We start from the raw sequence: 21,527 nt of genomic DNA, 5'->3' as shown, positions 1-21,527 counted from the left end.
TAATCTCAAGGCTTTTGTAGATGAATGGATGCAACTAGAGAACATACTCATAAGTGAAATAAATCAGACCCAGATGGGTAAACATCATATTGTCTCCTTGGTGTAGGAACCTGAAAGACTAGGTAAAACTCAAAATGTACAATAGATAATAAGAAAGGGAAAGAAATTGCTCAAAGGAAGGAACAACTGGGATGAGGGAAAGGAGAAAAAAAAAGAAGGAACACAAAATATAAATATATATATATATATGAATAGTTGCGAGAACTGTATTGCTGATGTCTGATAGTGTATTGAAATGAACAGTTAATGATTACAATTTTTTATGTTCTGATCGATTGTGCATGCCTTTGGTGGTCTGAGCAACTGATTTGAAGGAATTATATGCAATGGAATTACAATGGTGAACTACCATCTTGTCTAGTGAAACTCTGAATCATCTCTAATGTTCTATCGAAGAATTATTTTCTTATTCCCTATAATGGTTTGAGCAATCTTGCATTCTTACATCTGGTAATATGAGCAATGTAGTTGAGGATAGTGATATGTAATGTAACAACCACTGTTGATTTTTATTATTTTGTCTTGAGACTCTCTATCACTTTGAATGTTCTTTGATTTGTTTATGTTTGTGATACTGGTATGCTGCAACTGTTCTATTTCTTTGTTTCTTATTTACTACTCTCTTTGAAATAAAAAAAAATCTATAGGCTGTGATTGAAATGGAAACAACTTTTTTTCATATTGCCTTAACTAAAGTAACTCTGGAACTCATTAATACTCTATAATAGGAATAAATTATTTTACTTTTCACATAGTTACTTCTTCATAGGAAAAAAAAAAAAAAAAGCGATCCAGCTAGAGTCTACCAAAAAAAACCCAGAGATTACAATCAGTTATAATTACTGTATAAGACAATAATACGAGAAGCAATTTATTCAGCTATTTATATGGAAATGTACTTTAAACGGAAAGTTAAATTACTGATTTCTTTCCGTTTCAAACCCTGGTAAACAGTAGAAGATGGCAGTCTTCCCAGTGGGACATGCCAGGGTTATGCTTGGTATGCAGACAGAGCCCCCTGGAAAAGCTGAAGCACTAAGATGCATCTTCAGTTTTCTGATTCCACTGGGACAGAAATTAATATAAAACACAATTAAAATTATGCAGGTCTAAGTTTTAATTGTGTAATGAAATACTTTCTAAGGGCATAAACTATTAAACAACAAATGAGTTTTAAACACGAAATCTGAGAAACTCTCCCACCAATCTGTTTCAGAGCAGGCTATAATTTCATCAATAGGGGCTTATTTCATCTAAGCCTCATGTACTCTGCTGATCGTTTTCCTCTCTATGAACTTATGTGAAAATTGGAGGTGGTGATTTTGTTTGAAATTCCTAACATCGTCAAGACAGAAGTTACTCTGTATCCTGTTTTAAACACATGGACAAGTAAGAGGATTTGAGAAAGAAAAGACAAATTTTATGATCACAATAATTTAATCATGAAGAAACCTATATTGTTTTAAAACATCAAGTTTTATATAATCAAGTTACTAAAATAATTTTTAAATAGTGCAGCAGTTATTTTAAACACAAACAGAACAGTGAAAAATTCAGAAGGTGAAAGAGCAGGGCATGGTGGCGCACACCTATCATCCCAGCACTCAGGAGGCTGAGGTAGGAGGATCCTTGCAAGTTCGAGGCCAGCCTTGGCTACAAAGCGAGCTCAAGGCCAGCCTGAACTGCATAGTGAGACCCCGTCCCAAAAAGACAAAAAAAAAAAAAAAGTGTGAAAGAAAGAAACAGTGTTATGCTTGTGTTACTTGTTATCAAGGTCTTCCCCTTGGCAAAATCTAGGACCAGGGATATAGCTCAGTGGCACAAGTGACTGCCTAGCAAGTACAAGGTCCTGAGTTTGATTCCTGGTACCAAAAAAAGAAAAAAAAAATTGGTAAAGAAGAATGCCGTCTGTTACCTGGGCTGGAGATATAGCTCAGCGGCACAGTGCCCATGTGGCAAGCACAAGGTCCTGAGTTCAATTCTCAGTACAGAAAAAAAGAGTGTGGGCCCTTGAAACAGATCATATGTGTCTCAAAATGCTCTCCCCCATACTTGTCAAAATCTGTGGACTATAGGAGATGTGTGATAGTGGAATCGACAGACAAAGGAATAAAGCTACAAGTCTGAGTCCCTGTTAGTTGATGTCTGCTAAGGATACATAAGTCACACACATATTCATAATTAACTAAATTAATGTTACCTGGAAATCTTCTAATTATTTGACATAATCCTTCCTTTCTGCAAAGCTGATATAATTCTGGTAATATATTTATCTGAAAGGAATAAAAAAAACGATTCTAGTGAGTTAGACATTTGTAAATGGTGAAGCAAAGAAAACACAGAAACCCAGAGTTTAATGTGGAGCTCTCTGTACACCGTTCACACCCAACCTTCAGATCACTGCAAGTCTGCATTCCAATCGAGAATACGAGAGTGGCTTATTTGATAATATGAGACAAAAGCCCTTGGAAATTTTCAAAATATTTGAACATATTCTTGAAAGCCTTTTTTGTGTTTCACATTTTGTTAGATATAAAACGTACTTATGGCAAGTATTTTAACACAAGTAACTTCGTGGCTGCTAATTTTGCATGGCAAAAAATAGCACCACACATACCTCAAAGTCAACTAAATTCCAAAGTTCCAAAGGCTCTCAGTGATTGTCATCACACAGCTATTTAGTGGTAATTCAGTGTTAAATGTGTTTCAAAATTTCATATATAGTCTTCATACTGAAGGTCACTGTTGCTTCACATGTGAAAGAAAGTCATAACAAAACTCTATTTTAACCAAACTTTGTTTCTAGAAAGCTTAATAAATGTTTTCATAATTTAATTATAGATTTTTTAGCCTATAAAGAAAAAACAATTTTATTCTCACCTATGAATTTATAAATGGACTAACTAAAGATCATAAACTGAAATCTAAAAGTAATAATAAATAGGTAAAGTATCATTAAAAGCAGTGAAAAGAAATCTATGTAAATTATCTTAAAAACAAGATTCATTTTTGAAACATTATTATTTTCAGACTAACTCACTCTAACCTAATAAAGGCTGTATTTTCTGCAGTGTTGTCCCACTGACACCACTAGATAAAAAGCACTCGGTTGTGTTGGAGAAAAACAAATGGGGTCTAGTCCTATTCCTGTACTGAATGAATTGTCACTTTGACACATTTTGCTTCTTCCTTTCTTTCTTTCTTTCTTCTTTCTTTTTTTCTTTCTTCCAATTTCTTCATTTGAAAAAAAAAGCATATAGAGCCTTTGGTCTCTCAATTCCACTTCTGCAGAATTCTGATCAAGCCTATCATAAGTTGTAGTTTTAAAAATTGATTCGTTTAAAGTGCACAGTCTTAGAATTTGCAGAGCGGCAGATGACATCACACTGATGACACGTGACACTAGGAATGTCCTCTCCTCAGCTCTGAAAATTAACCCTGGACTAAGCAGCTAAACTGAGGAACTCAGTACAAGAGTTGAAACATTCCACGTTCATGGGTCACACTGCTGTTGTAGACTGACTGCACTATATATTTGATTATTGACCCTAGTAATGCTCTCCTATATCCTAGTTCTTTTTGCTTTTATATATATCATAAAATAGAAAATATTTACACCATTATCAAGTGGAATATCATCAAAGTAGTTTTAATCTGGATTAGCTGATTTTCATGTAATGAGTTTCCCAGTTTAACATTACAGTAATCATTGTTAATAGCTGTTTTTAGAGAAATGTTAAAATAATAGCAAAATTGAGACAAAGACAGAGATTTCCTCTACACCCACTGACCCTAACATGTATAACCTTCCCCACGCGAACATCCCTTTGCCAACTGGAATATTCGTTACACTTAAATCTATGTTAACGTTTCATCATCAACCAAATAATTATCATTTCATTTATTTTTTGAGACAGGGTCTTACTATATAGTGGAATCTGGCCTCAAATTCAGTATGTAGTCCACCATGGTCTTCAACTCACATTCCTCCTGACTCAACCTCCCACGTGCATGAATTACAGGTATACACTACTATGCCCAGCCCAAATTATTTTTTTTAATAAGTACTGTATTTTTAATAAGTACTTATTATTTTTAATAAGTGTTGTATTTGGATGCCTTATTCACAAACATATGCCTGTGTTTATATGAAGACTGCTGCTTTTCTTTACTTGGCATGAAACCTTTCTTTTTTAGTGCTGGAAATTTTACCTAGGACCTTCTCACTAAACTACATCTGTAGCCCTTTATTTCTTTTGAGGCAGGGCTTTGCTAAGTCACTAAACTGCCCAGGTTGGACTCAAGTCTTCCATCCTCTGCCTCTGCCTCTCAAAGTGCTGGATTATAGGTATGCCCCGCCACCCCTGAAAGAGTTAGATTACATATCTAGAATAATAAAGACATTCATACCCTGGTATATTTCTTACAGATCAAACTGGAAGGAAGAAAATGTTCATTTAAAAAGATTTCAATTCCAACATATCTTCAAAACTCAGTATGTAAACCAGGCACAGTGGCACATACCTGTAATCCCAGTACAGGGGAGGCTGAGGCAGGAGGATTACTACAAGTTTGAGGCCAACCCTGGCTACATCGTGAGTTCAAGGCCAGCCAGAACTGCACAGTGATCCTGTCTCAAAAATCCAAAAAAATAACCTATCTGTAATAATCTACACCTAAATTGTTTCTATTAATACTATCAAAAGCAAAGTAAAAATCATTCAAGACATAGTTCATTAATAAAGGCAAAAACATAATATTAATAAGTATTTGCAGTGTTTATAAATGAAAAAATATGAAACCACAATAATATCATTAACTTTTTAAGGAGAGCAGACAATTGAATTTGAACTCTTTATAAAGAATACAAAAGTACCCAGAGGGAAATTTTTCCTGGTTAATCAACATTGAGACTGACACACACATCACACTATATCTTAGGGGTCTGTTCTTGTTTTTCTCACTGTACATGTTCATGCCTTTTTTCTTATCAAAAATCAGACCTCCCAAAGCTGTTCAGTATCATCAGTAAGAAAAAAATTAATGACAAAGAATTAGGAGAATCTGCTAATCAAAGAAAGAAAAGTCTTCCCTCCCTCCATCTTCCATAAACAAGTTCCGTTCCATCAAATTCACCCGAACCCGGAAATGCCTTAGCATACTTTACAGTCAGAGCCATTTCAGCAGTCCTCAGCCCTCCAAGTACTAAAAACAGCATCCTGGTTTTAGGGACTGCTAATCCTACAAATATTTAAAGCTAGAAATGAATCCCTCTGCATTTGAAACTCCAGCACCCATCTGTTTGAGATGAGACAGAGCCTCAGTTACTAAACTTAGTGTTCCTCAAATAGTGGACCCCACTTCACTTCCATCATATAGGCACTAATCCAGCTTTAAATTCTTGTTACTATTCCCCTGATGAGAGAGACTCCTGACCATTCATTTCCTGTTACAAATTTTATGACCATTCTCATTAAGCACTAACATTGCAAAGCTCTAGTGAGATTACCAATTCTAATTTGAGCAGATGCCTTTTCTTTGTTCATTCTAAAGTCCTGAAAATTCTGAGACATCCTCAACAAATCTGAAGGAATTTGTCTTTTGGATATTTATGTTGTTTACATAAATAAGTCATGGCTCATAAAGCTTCAAATTATTCACTCTCCAAAAAGATAGCTATCTACATGTATTACTGGAAATTTATGCATTCTCTAAGAATACTCATTAGGTGAGGCTCAAATGCAGTGCCTAAATACTGATTTTTGAAAGGTTCTGTTGAGATGATTGAAAAACAGAAATTTGAAGTCCATTCCAAGTGTGACTCTTTGCTGATTTAGTTATTAGCTATGAAGTATTAGACAAGATTCTTAACACCTCTGTGTTTCACTCCTCTCATCAGTAAACATACACACACACACACACACACACACACACAAATTTACAAGTACTTAGAATGGTGCTTAGTACATATGTAATCATTGATACATTGTGTCAACTTGAGAAGTTTAGAAGTTTAAGTGACTCAACAGAGGGCCAGGGTCCTCACTTTGTAAACACCCTCATCCCTACAAGAGGAGGGCATGGAGATGGTGTGAGTGCTACACCCACCCTAGGGAGGGGAGCCTGCTTACAATATAAGGGAGGAAAAGAGGCTTGCTCCCAACCACCCCCATTTTGCTCTGGTTGCTTTTGCTGTCTTCCGCCACCATGAACTGAAGAGCTGTTTCCCCTCTGCCATGTACCACCCTGCCTTGGTGCTAGCTGAGTATGGACTGAAACTTCTACAAACTATAAGCTAAATAAACCTTCCAGTCCTTAATTTGGGGTGTTGGGTATTTTGTCTCAGCAACAGGAGAAAAGTAACCAAGACACCATGTCAAGATTATTTAAGTGTCAGCTATCATTATTTGTCATTTCTGTGTTCAACGTATCCTCACCCCATTAGGGTTGGCTCCATCTCACCAGCCCTGTTGTCATTGTACTGGTCCAAGCCACCCTCATCTCGGGCCCACATCATGGCAGTATCTGGTCCCCTTGATTTGGTCCTCATTCAGGGGATACTTACATCAACAGAACCAGAGCAATCCTGTAAGAACCCAGTGGAATTCATGTCACCTCCCTTTTTAAAACCCTCCAATCATCCTTCACCTCACTGAGAATAAAAGTCACAATCCTTACAAGGACCCCCATGGCTCCTATCACCAAGCCACCACTCCAGGTACCTCTGTGTCTTCACCTCCCCCAACGACTCACTTTGCTCCAGGCACCTAGGACTCCTGTGTTTCTCAGATAAGCAAGGCATCTTCCTTATGTTTGCCTAGTGTTCCTCTCATCTGTGTCTGTGACTCAAGCTGAGCTACTACAAGGGGAGCTGCCTACCTTCCGAGCCACACTCAGATTTGTTTGCTTGGTGGCCTCTTCCCTACTCGTCTCATTGGAAACTCACTTCTCCCCAGAGTATTTTCTCTCCTGACTTTAATTTTCTTCTTAGTTCTTTTTTCCATCGAACATACATTTTTATCCAGTGATCTCTTCTTTCCCAAACTTGCTACATGTGTCTAAACTCTCAGGGACAGGGATTTTTGTCTGAATTGTTAACTCTGTATTCTCAGTGTCTAAAACAGAGATTAATATAGTCATTCAGTTATAGAAAGAACAGAGAAATAGGTGAATAAATAAATGTATAGTTAAATAAATGTATGAACAAATTGAGAAAACCAAGAATAAAATTATTGAGACATTCTGCAAGCAAATCTTCTCATGTTTTAGGGCCTCCATCTTGATAAATGGTGTTAGTTTAAATTTAGTGTAAAAGTAATCCTCAAGGCAAGAAATTTCCCACAGAGGATTTTTTTCTATTAAAAAAAGAAAAAAAAGAAACTCACACATGTCACATTGATAGACACAACTCTTTCTTAAAAAAAATTCCAGGGGCTGGGGTTATAGCTCAGTGGTAGAGTGCTTACCTAGCATGCATAAGGCCCTGAGTTCAATCCACAGTACCACAAAAACAAACAACAAAAACAAAAATAATTATAATAAATAATTATAATTGTAGAAAGAATGGGAAATAGCAATCACCACTGGAAGAACAGAATAATTATTGTGGCCAAGATCCATTCCTGGAAATTAAAATTCATCATGAAAGATTGAGGAGAATTAGGATATTTGCATAGTCTTGAGGCATCATCTTCCCAGGTTTTATTAATTACAAGAGTAAAAATAGTAATTCCACAATAGAAATCCTCAGCAGCTACCACCATCAACCAGTGATGAAGGTTAACATCACCAGTAATAAGACAAACAAACAGCATGTGCCTCTTATATTTTAAATTGAGAAAGGCATATCATTTCTGTGACACTCTTTCCAAAACCCCATAATTTTATGGGAAGATATCAGATAAAGCAAAATTACGGGACATTCTACAAAACACTTAACTAATATTCTTCAAAACTTTGAGGGTCATGAAAACAAGGGTCCAGGAACTGTAAGGGGTTGGGAAAGACTACAGAGAAGCTAGGATGTCCTGTAACAGGACACGTTAGAGCAGATCCTAGAACGGAAAGTGCAGCCTGAGTTTTATAACTTAGTTAATAGTGCATATCCGTGTTAATTTCTTAGTTTGGATACATGGATCATGGTTATGTAAAATGTTAACTTTACAGTTAACGCAGGGTATATGAGAAAATTCTGTACTATTTTTGCAGTTTTTCTGCATGTGTAAAACTATTTCAAAATTTTAAAAAGCAATCTCAGCATAACTGACACTGTGCTTGTGCTGCTCTTTTTGCTTATTAGACACACACTCTTCTCACCTTGTCTATCACAGTAACTGGCTGTTTTGCTGTTTCTCCTCATCACAAATCCCACAGGTCTCCTGTGACTCCCTCGCAAATTTAAACTAGCAAATGTCTGGAGACTGTCCAGGGTCTAATGCCTTCTTATGTGGTAAAAAATACATGTGCTACAGAATGTAAATAATGCTACCAAAATCATTGAGGTAATGATTTATGGTGCAAGGGTTTGCTGTAAAATCTTGGTGCTCGGAAGAGAAAGACATTAGAGGCACAGAAAGCACATTTGTGTGTGGCTTTATACTGCCCCAAATTGTAAACCACTTGTTTTGGAGCCCAGGAAACAAAGTGAAGAACTGGCATATTCTCTCTGCTCTGTGTCTATGTCCAGTTCACACAGAACTGATGGACTGCAAAGACTTTGAGCACCTGGAGAGCTTTGTAGCTGTGGATGGCACCCAGGTCAGGAGCACATCTTTCACAGGAGTATGAGGGTAGCCACCGTAGTATGGAGTGTTTCTCTGTAACTTTGGTGTAGTGAGCAAGACCACAAAAATTCTGTTTCCAAGAGCATGTGAGAAACCTTCTAGGCTTAGGGAAATAGAGAGGGAAGCTTTTGAGGGAGATCTGCACTGCCCAGTAAATGTCAAAACTAGCACCAATATGACAGTATTTATCCTCATTAGCTGGGAAAGCTGGTTTATATTTGCAGATGACAAGAAAAAGAATAAACAATAAGTGTACACAAAATTAGAAATTTGCACAAAGAATTATAAGAATACTCAGGAGGGGAAAACCAAGGACGCCTTGCCTACAGTAAATGATAGTGGTGCAGAATCCAACGGACCTTAAGGGTTGATGTTAGGCCAACAGATTACATCAGGGTTTCACAGCCTTTGCAATATTCACTTATTGGGCTTCATAATTCTTGTTGTGGACATTGTGCAATATTGAGCAGCATCTTTGGCTTTGATTTGTAGATGCTAGTAACACATCTCCCTCCCTAGTCATGACAAAACCAAAAATATCTCTGCATATTGCCAAACATCACATGGACAAAGAGAATCCTTTCGTTATGGCTTGTGTCTAGATGTCACCCCAAAGCCTCATGCAGTCATGGGGTGGGCTTCTAGGGTTTATGATTGATTCATAGTCCAGTGCTGGGATCATGGGTGTGAGTGCTACACCCACCCTAGGGCAGGTAGATTGCATACACTATAAGGGAGGGAAAGAGACTTGCCTGCTGCCACACCTCCTTTTTTGCTCTTGTTGTTTTGCTGTTTTCTACTGCCATGAATGGTTGCCCTCTTCCATCTGTCTCTCTGCTTGGGAGCCAGCTGAGTATGGACTGAAACCTCCACAAACTGTGAGCTAAATAAACCTTTCTTTCCTTAATTCTGGGTGTCAGGTATTTTGTCTCAGTAATGAGAGAAAAGTAACCAAGATACCCGTATAGTTGAAAATTACTGAGATAGAGAGAAAAGGCATTTTAGGTAGAAAAAATAATTAGAATAAATGTATGTAACAGAAAACAACATACATATTTAGAAAACAACAATCAGTGTAGCATCACTTATGGTGTGACACTCAAATTAAGAAGTAATAGAAGAGTATTGTTAGGCAGGAGCCATTCACAAAAAATCTTCAGTAGCTTTCTGTGCTACAAAGTCACCAATCTCTTCCCCAAGGAAGTCCAGATGACGTTTATGGGCAGAAAGACAGACAATCTTGCCCTTTGACTAGCGTTGGTCTTGGACCATTGGGAGGTACAGCCAAGAGCCTGCTGAGTGGGAGAAGTTTGAGTTCTTATCTCTGGGTTCCCTCTCGGTAGGCCTGTGATTTCAAAGGATGCACTACCCTAAGTTTTTACCTTCTAGTGACACCTCTGTCTTGGTTCTAGCTTTTGTTAGGTTCTGCTACATCACTCATGCTTTCTTAAAACCAGAGCTAGTGAGAATTTTAGGAGCTGCTAGCCCTCTTGGTGTCTCACTGGGTTCTTGTTATTCTTTTGTTTTTGGGATTTTGTTTGTTTTGTTTTTAACTCTGCAAAATCCTGCTGAATAGTTCCTTTATTAGTTTCTCTTCAGTTTTTACCTCCTCAAACTGACTTTTGAGTATGGCATTTGTTTCCTGCTGGAAGGCTCACATACAGAACACACTGTAGACTTTATTTTAGAGGGCTGGGGATATAGCTCGATGGCACAGCACCTGCCTGGCAAGTGCAAGATCCTGAGTTTGATTCCTGGTACCAAAAAAAAAAAAAAAAGAAAGAGCCCTTCTCAGCCCAGTTTTAGAGTTGATAAGAAGGTATTAGATATTTTAAGCATAAGAATAATAAGGTTAGTTCACCATTTTATATTTTTCTTCAAATAATTGTAGACAGATAGATTTCAGGGTCAAAATTTGATTTAGAAAAATTAGTGAGGAAGATTTAGCAATAATAATGAGAAAGTGCTGATGATCTAATGAGAATAAATGAGTATGTAGAGTAGATAACAGATTTCAAGAGTATTAGGGGTTAAATGCCTATTACTGGCGGTTGATAGGATACAGATGTCAAAGGACAGAAAGGCTGAAGGGTGAAGGCCAGACCTTGATCTTAGATGACAGGGTCATTGACCATGTTTCTGACCAACGGAGCAGAAGCTCTGTACATCTTCTAATGCAAGAGCAGAATCAAATTTACAGGGGGAAATAATGAACCAATAGTAAGTGGGATGAATTTGAGAACATCCAAGTAGAGCTGCTCAGGCATATTCAAACTGGAAGCCTGAGCAAGTGTTCTGAACTTTAGCTGCAGATTTGGAATCATCAAATGCAAATGATAATTAAATTTTGAGGAACAGTGTAGGGGAACACAGGCATTTAAAGAATGAGCACAAAAAATGGCTATGAAGGAAAGAACAGAGGGTTCTGGCTGAGTGGTACAGGAATTTCCAAGCTTGTATGAGGTCCTGGGCTTGAGCCCCAGTGTAAGAGAAAAAGATAACTTCATAAAAACAGCGAATAGATGTCATGTGTGACAGGCTTTTTCAGAGGTAGCTGAATCCAGAGTTTGTGACTGATTCGTAGGGCAATGTTGCAATTAAAGGTACTGGGATTAAGGCTGGGTGATTGCTGGATCAGTCCACTGACTGGATTGGCATTGCCCTAATCCCAGGAGTCTGGATAAGATAAAAGGGGCAGAAAGAGGCTTGTTTCCTCCTTTTCACTCTTGCTGCTTTAGCTGTCTTCTGCCACCAAGAAGTGCTGCCCCTCTGCCACTTGCCACCCTGCCTTGGAGACAGCCAATTATGGACTGAAACCTCCCCAAACTGTGAGCTAAATAAACCTTTCTCTCTTTAACTTTGGGTGTCAGGCATTTGGTCTCAGCAGTGAGAGAAAAGTAACTAAGACAGAAAAGATGGCTGAAGATGCATAAAGACACCCAAATGACTGTGCCTAACTGAGAGGTCAAGGAAATAAACAGAAGAGGAAAGAAAATATCCAGACTATCCTTGAAAAAGATGTCAAGTAATTACAATAGGCTACTATAACTCCATTTAGGGATTAAAATAACTTGGTTTGGCACTTTTTTTCACAGACTTGTTATAAGCATCAACTCTCTGTTGCATAGTTTTTAATTAACTTTTGTAAAAGCATTGACAAAAGTTCATACAATCTAGACAATAAATACTGCCTGTCAAATTTTAAAACTTAATAAGAAGTTGTATGCCTCTTATTGTCATTTAAGATAAGTTTGAAAAGGCTAGAGCAATGAGAATCAAGTAAAGACTACTTTGAAAAAAGAAGTGGCCAAAGTAACTACTACTTCATAGGCTACAGAATTCTAGTTTGGGTATTACTGAGTAAAAACTACTTGACAGCCCCTGGAACTGAGTGCTATTTTGTCACACAAAAAATTGTGACTCTTCTATGGTAAAGTATGTAAGGCATGGTGTTCTGTTTTTCATTACATCTCCCTAAAGGCTGTAGCATAAAGGCTTGCCTTTGGCACTAGTGAGAAGTGGCAGAATCCTTAGGAAGTAGGGCCTATGTGGAGGAAATTAGGTCACTGGAAGTATGCCCTTGAAGGTGACATTAAGACTTGGGTTCTTCCTTTCTCTCTCTACTTCCTGGCCATTGTGAGGTGAGCAATTTCCTCTACAACATGCTCCTGCCCATGACATCCTGCCTTACCATACACTCAAAGGCAGCAAGGTCAAGTGACCATGGACCCAAACCTATGAGCCTGAGCCAAAATAAATCCTTCCTCTTTATAAGCTGATTTTCTTGAGTGCATTGTCACAGCAATGGAAAGCTGATTAGCACACATGGTCAGTTGCAACTTCATCTCAAGATGTAATTAGTGGCTGTAATTTTTCATGACTTTTTAAAAACATTATGGGCCATGAAATACCACTGATAATATCATAGGGCTGATAAAAATTTGTGCACACTTTTAGGCTATTTACCTTTTGATGTAAACCTAATTGGCACATGTCTTCCTTGAATACACAGGGTTTTCCATCTGTTTTCCTTGAAGGCAGGCAAATGAGTAAATCCCAAGTGTCCAAATTATCTAAGAGCAAAAGAATATTGAAAAACAAATTATTTTTATCAGATATTTTAAATCACCATTTAGTTCCTCAGATTAAAGAATACAATTATCCTAAAACAAAAATAATAGTTATTATTAATATATTTAAAAGAAAAAAACTAATATTCAAAATAACTAACATTCAACTTTTTTAACTTAAGAGGCTAACACTTTATACTTATTATTGTGCTCTAGGGAACATTCAGTTTTCAAAAAGATATTTTAAAAGACCCTTTAAGAGACTGAATTAGAGTTTGATAAGTCACTAACTTCACTATAAAGCCTTCTCTGGAGAGTGGAAGGGAAGATTATGCTGTCTCCTCCTTTACAGAGAAGAAAGTTGTAATATCAAATAATGATAAGAAGTCAAACAAAAACATTTTTTTCTGAGCATGTATATCACTACTATTTCTAGAGATCTCAAATCAAATATATTCTATAAGACATCTTTCTTATTCCAAAAAAGTTACACTAGATGAAAAATAAAGTTAAATGAAATAAAAAGACAGGTTTTGTATAAAAGGGACTTGTGGTCTTATTATAGACAGCAGAAGTGAGTTAAAATTAGAGGGTAACATGGATTAAAGCAATTGTTATTTCACCTATTTTATCAAGGGAAAGGCTCTTTATCAATAAATCATAGTAACCTGCCAAAATAATCTCAGGTGAGGTCATTCTTGCAGAATACCTGAACATTTTAAAATTAATACTTATGTGTATTAATGGGTTTATTTTCTCTTATTCATATATACAATGGGTTTATTTTCTCTAGTATGTAATAAGGACTTTAAAATATTTGCTGAATGAATGAATAAAAAGTCCCTAAAAGAACAGTAAACACATTTTTTGCTCATAGAGTAAAAAAAATGCAGAAGACATGTACTTCAATTTTTAATATTATAGATGATGTAGAAATGGGCATCTCAAAAGTAGCAAGGATGGAGTGTAAGGAGGGCAATAGGCAGTGTATAAAAGGATACACTGATATGCTAGGGAAATTTCCCCATTATGAAATTCAATTATAAAAGAAAATTTCTGTACATATTGCCTCTTGTTTTGATCAATCTTGAGGTGAATTTTTTTTTTTTTTTTTGGTTTTTCTCCGGTACCGGGAACCGAACTCACGACCTTGCGCTTGCCAGGCAGGCGCTTTTTGCCGCTGAGCTAAATCCCCAGCCCCGAGGTAAATATTCTTTGAGTAACTATTTTTGGCAGGCCTCACCATTTAGATGCTTCTAAAAAGCATAGGAAATAATCAAGTTCTCCAAATCCCTCTCTTTTCAAATTTCCCAGGATTTTTTAATTGAAAAGCAAGATGTTCCCAAAGAAAGGCTTTACAAAAGATAGGATGGATAAGAAATAAAATCTATAACAATTAGGAACAAAATTTTACTCTCCACCAATAAAGTGCTTTTCCATTTGATAAGCTCTGTGCTATCTGGACTAGTGACTCCTAGCTTTAATTTTCCTCTTGCTAGAAGAGAAACATTTCCAGCAGAGGTAAGGACCCAAAAAAGTGAAATCTAACTCTCATCCTAGAACTGCTCTGTTTGCTTGCAGTATCCCAAGCATACAACAAAATAGTTTAAAAGGGCAAAGAGAAAAAGAGCAGGATGTGAGGATGAGCAAACTCCCATTTATGTAAATGAATCAGGCCTTAGAATTAGAAGACCAACCCAACTTTCACTCTGAGAAACAGCTGCAAGTTAATTCCTACAGCTAAAACCCAGTAAGCGCAATTGATGACTCTAATCATTTACTTTAAATATGAAGCCTGTTTTCTTAACTATTTAAAAAAAATTATTCAAAGGGAAACACAAAGACTGCTTTTATTCTATAACATTGCTAGCTTGGAGAATACTAAAACCCTAGAAGAAACCTCCTGTCATAAGATTCCCAATGAAATATTTTGAGAAGATAAGGACATCCCAAGAGAGAGATTTCAAATTAAGGACTACATTGTTTGGATCTTTAAAAGGTATATTTTATTTTCCTCCAAGTCTCAGGCACACCTCCCCTCACATAATCTAGAGTTGACAGAAAGAAATGTATATTTAATCTATAAATGTTTAAAACTAGAAGACATATTTAAATAATTCAAAGCATTCAATTTATCAGGAACCTCCAACAAAAAACACATTGTTTTAAAAATATGAAAGACACAGCCAAAGAAGTGCAGGCAATGACCTTCCTTAGCAATCTTTACGAGGAGCCTAAAACATTGAAAAGAATTTAAAATGACTTATAAAGCATCATACAGTTTCTTGTAATTCATACATTCCTCAAAAAATTTGATAATATTTTAAATTAAAAATTAATAATTCAAAAATATTCTATAGGAATACTGCTTCCCCTTAAACTTCCTCTTAAAACAAAGGACAGTAAAAATTTCAAGAGAGGTCTTCTTAAACCTCTTCCCTAATTCTTGCTACCACATTCTGAAAAATGTTAACTGTTTCCACTCAGAGTTCCTATTACACTCACTGAATTCTAGCTGAAGCTCTCAAACCTCTATTTACTAGTTAAACACTTAGTAGATCTTTTCACTTTCTCTACATTTCTATCTTCAGGGTTAACAGTCAACTCCCTACTCTAGCTTCTAAGGCTTTTGTTTTCCTTAAGAAAAAGATTTGTTTGTTTCAGGAGAGGTACTACATACTCAAATTTGGTTGAAGAAACCCAAAATCCATGTTGAAATGTATATGTATATATATCTTCACACTTTGGCACTGCATCCCACTAGCTGAAGGTACCAGCTAGCACCCAGGACCTGCAGGAGAGACTGCAAGCTGGAGAACACAGGTGAGCCTGGCCCTCAGATGGACTGCATTTGCCCTGCAGTGTTAGCTTTGTTTTTGAATTTCACATATTTGCCAAACTGCAAACGTCAGTACAGTTCACATAAAAACTCAGAGTTCAGCTTCATTTGAAAACTTGGAAGCTCTCAGAGCAATGGGCCCAGGCCCCACAGGGAAAAGGCTAGAGCCGGCCTCCCAGATGCCCACCTGGCCTTCACTCCACCCCCACTCTGCATCTAGCAGCAGCAATATGCCTTTATTGAAAATACGGCTGTATCAGTTTTCTATGAATTGATTATTTGCCAAATTGATAGTCCATGTTTTAGCTTTTAATGAACTAGATTTGTTCATTAGCTAAATTGGTTTTGTTGACGTAAGTTCTGGAAAATTGATATTTGGTCACTTGGTGGAAGAGAGATGAACATAATCCTTTTGATCCCTAGATTTGGCATACTTTTTCCCAAGGTTGAAGCAGCTTATTTCAACTCCAAATTCATTTCATTGGCTGTGCTAAAGTCAGCAAAAAGGGGAGCATGGCCTCTTAGAGTCTTTGTTCCTCTTAGAGCCAGGAAAAATCAAGGGGGGTCTGGTCTGTGGCTGTCTTCTTTGCCATGTCTCCTTTCTCAGAGTGGAAGGCTGATGTGGTCTACGAGCCGCTCCTCTGTGGGTGGGCCTCCTCCCTCTCTCCTTCACAATCTCACTGAACTCTAGCCACGTGAGCTTCACTCAGGGCTGCTACCACAGTAGTAAATGGCTTATGACAGATCCTGTCTAGAATATTTTCTTTGGTACTGGAATTCGAACTCAGGACTTTGTGTTTGCCAGGCAGGCACTGTGCCCCTGAGCTACAAATATTTAAGAAGCATTCTGTTCCAGTGTTTCTCTCTGTTTCTTCTGTCCCTAGAAAACTAGCATTGCACTGAAAAAAAGCTGAGATGTCAAATTAGGGTTTGGGAAAAAAAGCATTGCCTGTTTGGAAGAGAATTCAGATCATTGAGTTTAGGTTTCAACGCTGTATTCTTGGCACTATTATTACTTCAAAACACAGAAAGGCAACAGAGAAACATAACTGCTCGTGCCTCACTTGTATTCAACTATGAGTGTGGTGGCCACTCCTATGATCCCAGCACTCGGGAGGCTGAGGCCAGCCTGGGCTACAAGGTGAGTTGAAGGCCAGGCTGGACTGCATCATGAGACCCTGTCTCAAAAAGCCAAAAAAAAAAAAATTATGCAGTACTTCCAACAGCCCTGTGGTGTAGAAACAGCAGTGGCACATACTTTACAAGGAAGAAAAATGTGACGGACGTAAGAAAAGAATTATCTGGCTGTGGTGTTTTTTATTGTTGTCTGCTTCATCTATTTTCTTTTGAGCCCTTGGAGAGAAGAATGACTAGAAAAGGTGTAATTCAGGTGTCCCTAGACCCTCACACACCGACACAGCACTACATTATGAGCAGCTCCACTGGTAAATGAAGTTTACGTATGGTAAATGAAGTCTTCGTATGCCAAAGGAACTAGGACTTCACTGCAATGTACTCAGAAATTATATTTATTAACTTGGCTTCCACCTACTTTGAGATGAAATCCCTAAAATTTACTTAGCATTTTGCCCTAATGGTTAATGTTATTGCTTTTCCTGTCGCAAAGAAACCAAAGATCCCTGTTAGACTAGCCAAGGTTTTAAATAGAGGGGTCAGAGGGCATTGTGTTAGGAAAACAGGATGTAGATGTTCCATTCTCCATCTCAAAATTACAAAAACATGAACATTTTACAGGCCTCTCCCCAAAAACTATGAAACAAAACTGCTGATAACATCAGTCAGCAGGCCTCCATAGTGTTTGCCCTGGAAGTAATGAAGAATCTACAGACAATTTTAGAACAAGGGGCAAAGTCCAGCTTCATTAATTCACATACAAAATGGGACTAAATGTAGTTTAGATTTTTTTTCCCTAACTGTTCTCAAAAACCACCTAAAAGCTCGGTGTTAAAAGTAAAAGTTATTTTTTACTTAAGATTTTTGCCTTTTTTTTTTTAATCATGTATCAGCTATCAGGAGTGAGTCATTCCTTAGAATATTTCCAGTCTCCCAGAGGCAAGCTGCCATGAAAAGCAAGCAATTGTTTCCTGACTCACAGATGACTTCTTCAATGATAAGATCCACAGGATCAGTAATTTAATCCAGAAAACACCAGAGAACTCTGAGATAGCAGAATTCATATCGATGCTATTCATATCAATGCTGTATTCTCAAAGAATGAGGACTTCGGCACACTGTACAAAAATCCAAGAATATTAAGTCTATTCCTGTTCATTTTTCTCCATAGCATTTACCACCACCTGACTGATCATATATTTCTTATTCATTTATTATCTGTCTTCCCTCATGAGCTTTATGAGGTCAGAGACTATGTCTGCTTTGTTCATTGTTAGAGTCTCAGAATCAACAATAATGGTTGGAAAGTAGGAAGTGTTCATTACATATTTGTATGCATAAACGAGCAAATAACTTTATGTAAGCAGCAGTCCAATAATTAGAATTTAATCAAAAGCCAGTCTATTAAAATGCTATCGTAAAAATAGAAGAACAGTGAGAAAATTGTGACTTTTTACAAAAAGGATATTAATATGCATTTTGGTTCTTAGCTAGTAAGGATAAAAAAGGAAGAGCAAATAAAGGAAAAAAGAATTTAAATATTCAATGTGCTTAAAGGAATAACAAAAATACATACCAGCCTTGCTTAGTGTTTTACATATAAGAAACTCTTCTATAAACACTGAACTTTTTTGATTGAGGCAAAACAGATTTATAACGTATGGTTGGAAAACCAAACATGTCCAAGAGTTTCTAGAATACGTAGCTTTGGAAGCCAAAACTCATTTACTTATTATTCATAGCAAAAGACTATCATAGTCTGAATGGATGCAACCAAAATTTTTCTAAAATTTATTTTTCTTTAGGGTAAAGGCCTGAAGATATTTAATTTGATTTGGGGGGTTATTTTGTTATTTTTGTTGTTGATTTTGTTGTTTTGCTGTGCTGCAGATCTAACCCAGGGCCTTGTACATGATAGGCATGTGCTCTAGTACTGCTGTACAACATTAGCCTTAAGATGTTTAATTTTTAAATAATTCATAATATTCCTTTATAATAAATAAAGATGTTTCATCTGTATTACCCTTCTTTTCATGATTAGATTATAAAATTCTTGCTGGATGACAAAGTCTTACTTTCTCTGTATTCATCTACCATGATTAGTAGATAGTATTATTTTCATGAGTGCATTTTTAACTTATTGTTCATAAATTAGAGCTATGTTTAATTCCACCATGAGATTGCTTGGGTATGAATTCTCTGCTGAAAATACCCCTGTCTTGTTTTAAATTTCTCAAGCTGCATTAAGTAGTTTTGCTATTCTGTACTCTTAATGCAATTGAACTACAAAACACTAACATACCAGCCATAATTAATTTTATTCATGGCTCTTCTTTAAAGACAAGAAATAGTCAACTTACTGTTTTTGCTTTTGAGACAAGGTCTCCCTACATGGTTCAAGTTGGCCTTAAACTCACTATATAGTCAAGGGTAGCCTCAAACTCTTGATGATTCTCCCACCTCAGCCTCCCAAGTGCTGGGATTACAGGCATGGGACACCATGCCAAGCTCACCTTACTGTTTCTAACATTGATTACAGTGGACTCAGCAGATGATTTTTGGATCAATAATTTCAATTTTCAGAATTAACTTTAAGAGTATCTTATATACAGAAGCTCAAGATTCTCAACAAATTATATAGCAAAGGCCACAAAGTTTAATTAAATCTAATTCTTTAGCCCAAGAGTCTGATGATAGGTGTTGGCACTGGGTCCTCACCCATTCAGAGCTGATGATGAAAACTGTGTTCCACATCAGAAACATTCCAAACTGTGCTCTTCCTGGAACTCTGCATGCTAGGGATCGTGCTTCTCTGCCCTACTGTGTCTGTCCTCTTTCTGTGGTTGGAGAGGTTGTAAGGATCACTGAGATATTTCTGCCAAGCGTTTGAGCTTCTGAATATTGTTCTAATCTACCCAATGATTCCTGCTCTGAAGAATTTGCCATTAAGAAGAGCATGAAAAGAAATAGACTCTTCACAGAAATAAACTCTTTAAAAATGTTTTCACTAAAGAACTTGCCAACGTTTCCCCTCAGGTCTTTAAAAGTTAATTTTCAGAAGATCTTTCTACCATTTATTTATTCTCCTTTTAACACACAACTGACTGGATGTGTATGCATGTGAACTTTCACTACTTTCAAGACTACTGTCTGTCTTGGAGAACTCTCTCAGTAACATGTTTTACCAAATTTTTAAATGTTTGAATGTTTTCCAGAATAAAAGACTTTAAAAGAAATTAACCCTGCAATATTTTTTAAGTAATCAGAGTATACTTAGTGCCCTGATAGTGATTTTTAACTCCATCCTCTAATAAAAGGAACCAGGACCTTAGGAAAATAACTGATTTGAAGACTGGAGCAGGAATAAACAAGAAGAGCCTCCTTAGTGCCAGGAGGCAGGAAGTTGTCAAAAACAAGCAAACAAGCAAACAAAAAATATCAGTGAGGATATGGCAAAAAGACACTGGTGTCAGTACTCAAAGTGACAATAACTGAGCAACAAAACAAGTAAAATAATGTGGATTACAACCCAAAGTATAAAATAAATACCCATGAATCCATACTGATGCAGGGCTGGGGATTTAGCTCAGCGGCAAAAGCCTTGCCTGGCAAGCGCAAGGTCGTGAGTTCGGTTCCCGGTACCGGAGAAAAACCAAAAAAAAAAAAAAAAAGAACCATACTGATGCAAACAAATACTGACTACAACAAACTACAATGCAAACAGGGATAAAGAAATGAATCGCCCAAGCAGTAGAATTCAAAGCCAGTTGCATAGCTACTCCATCTTCAGGGATAGAGCATAACTCCTGCAAAGTAAGGATGATGTACAGTGACACCTCTTCAAGAATTCGGTGTAGAAAGAGAGAGAATAACTCTCCAGTGGAAAAGTGTGACAAACATGATCTCAGTCAGATGATCAGGAGAACATCAACAATGCCACATCATATTAATAGTGAATCCCTTTACTGTAATAAGATGAAAGCAATACATTTCCCATATGGCTACACACCCCAAAACTATACCCTATGTTATATTGAGAAAAATGTCATGCAAATTGCACTTAGGGAACTCAAAATACCTAACAAGTTGTTCTCAGTACTGTCAAGGTTGAATAACTGATTTGAAGACAACAATATGCAATATAATAACCATTGTTGAATTCCTACCATCTTGTTTAATGAAGCTCTGTACTGTTTCTAATGTTTTTTCATTGCTTGTTATTGTCTTTAATGGTTTGATCAATCTTGCATTGTTATATCTGGTAATCTGAGCAACCTCATTGAAGATAACAATATGTAATATAACAATCATTGTTAATTCCTATCATCTTGTTTTGAAACCCTGTATCTTTTTTTGTTTTGTTTTTATGTTGTTTTGGTTTTTTCTTCATTGTTATTTTATTGTTTTTTTTCTCTTTAACATAAAAAAGTAAAAAAATATACTGTCAAGGTCATCAAAAACAGGAAAGTCCAGGAAATTGTCCTAGCCAACTGGAGCTTAAGGAAATGCAATGACTAAAGTTAATGCAGGATCCAACGTGGGATCCTAGAACAGAAAAGGGACATTAGACTGAAAATTAAGAAAATCTGAATAAATTATGTACTTTGTGTGTAAACATTCTGAATTAACAAATTCTTCAGA

At 36.8% G+C, this 21,527-nt stretch overlaps 1 protein-coding gene across 3 annotated transcripts in view; it reads right to left on the bottom strand.

Annotated features, from left to right (window-relative positions):
- The window catches only part of Cped1 (cadherin-like and PC-esterase domain containing 1), a 257,384-nt gene that overhangs the window by 189,040 nt on the left and 46,817 nt on the right, over positions 1–21,527 (bottom strand). For all 3 annotated transcript variants that reach the window (XR_001230879.1, XM_005402311.2, XM_005402312.2), the window contains exons 3-4: positions 12,810–12,916; positions 2,261–2,333 (exon numbers count right to left, since the gene is read on the bottom strand). Coding sequence is in view for 2 of the 3 variants with exons in the window: in XM_005402311.2 (XP_005402368.1) it covers positions 2,261–2,333; positions 12,810–12,916 (180 nt within the window). In the remaining variant the exon portion in view is untranslated. The remainder of the gene's footprint in view (positions 1–2,260; positions 2,334–12,809; positions 12,917–21,527) is intronic.

This window comes from Chinchilla lanigera, unplaced genomic scaffold (assembly GCF_000276665.1).
Source record: "Chinchilla lanigera isolate Chin_1 unplaced genomic scaffold, ChiLan1.0 scaffold00078, whole genome shotgun sequence".
NCBI classification, from domain to species: domain Eukaryota; kingdom Metazoa; phylum Chordata; class Mammalia; order Rodentia; family Chinchillidae; genus Chinchilla; species Chinchilla lanigera.
Note: the sequence above shows the minus strand (reverse complement) of the source record. Positions and strands in the feature narration are given on the sequence as shown.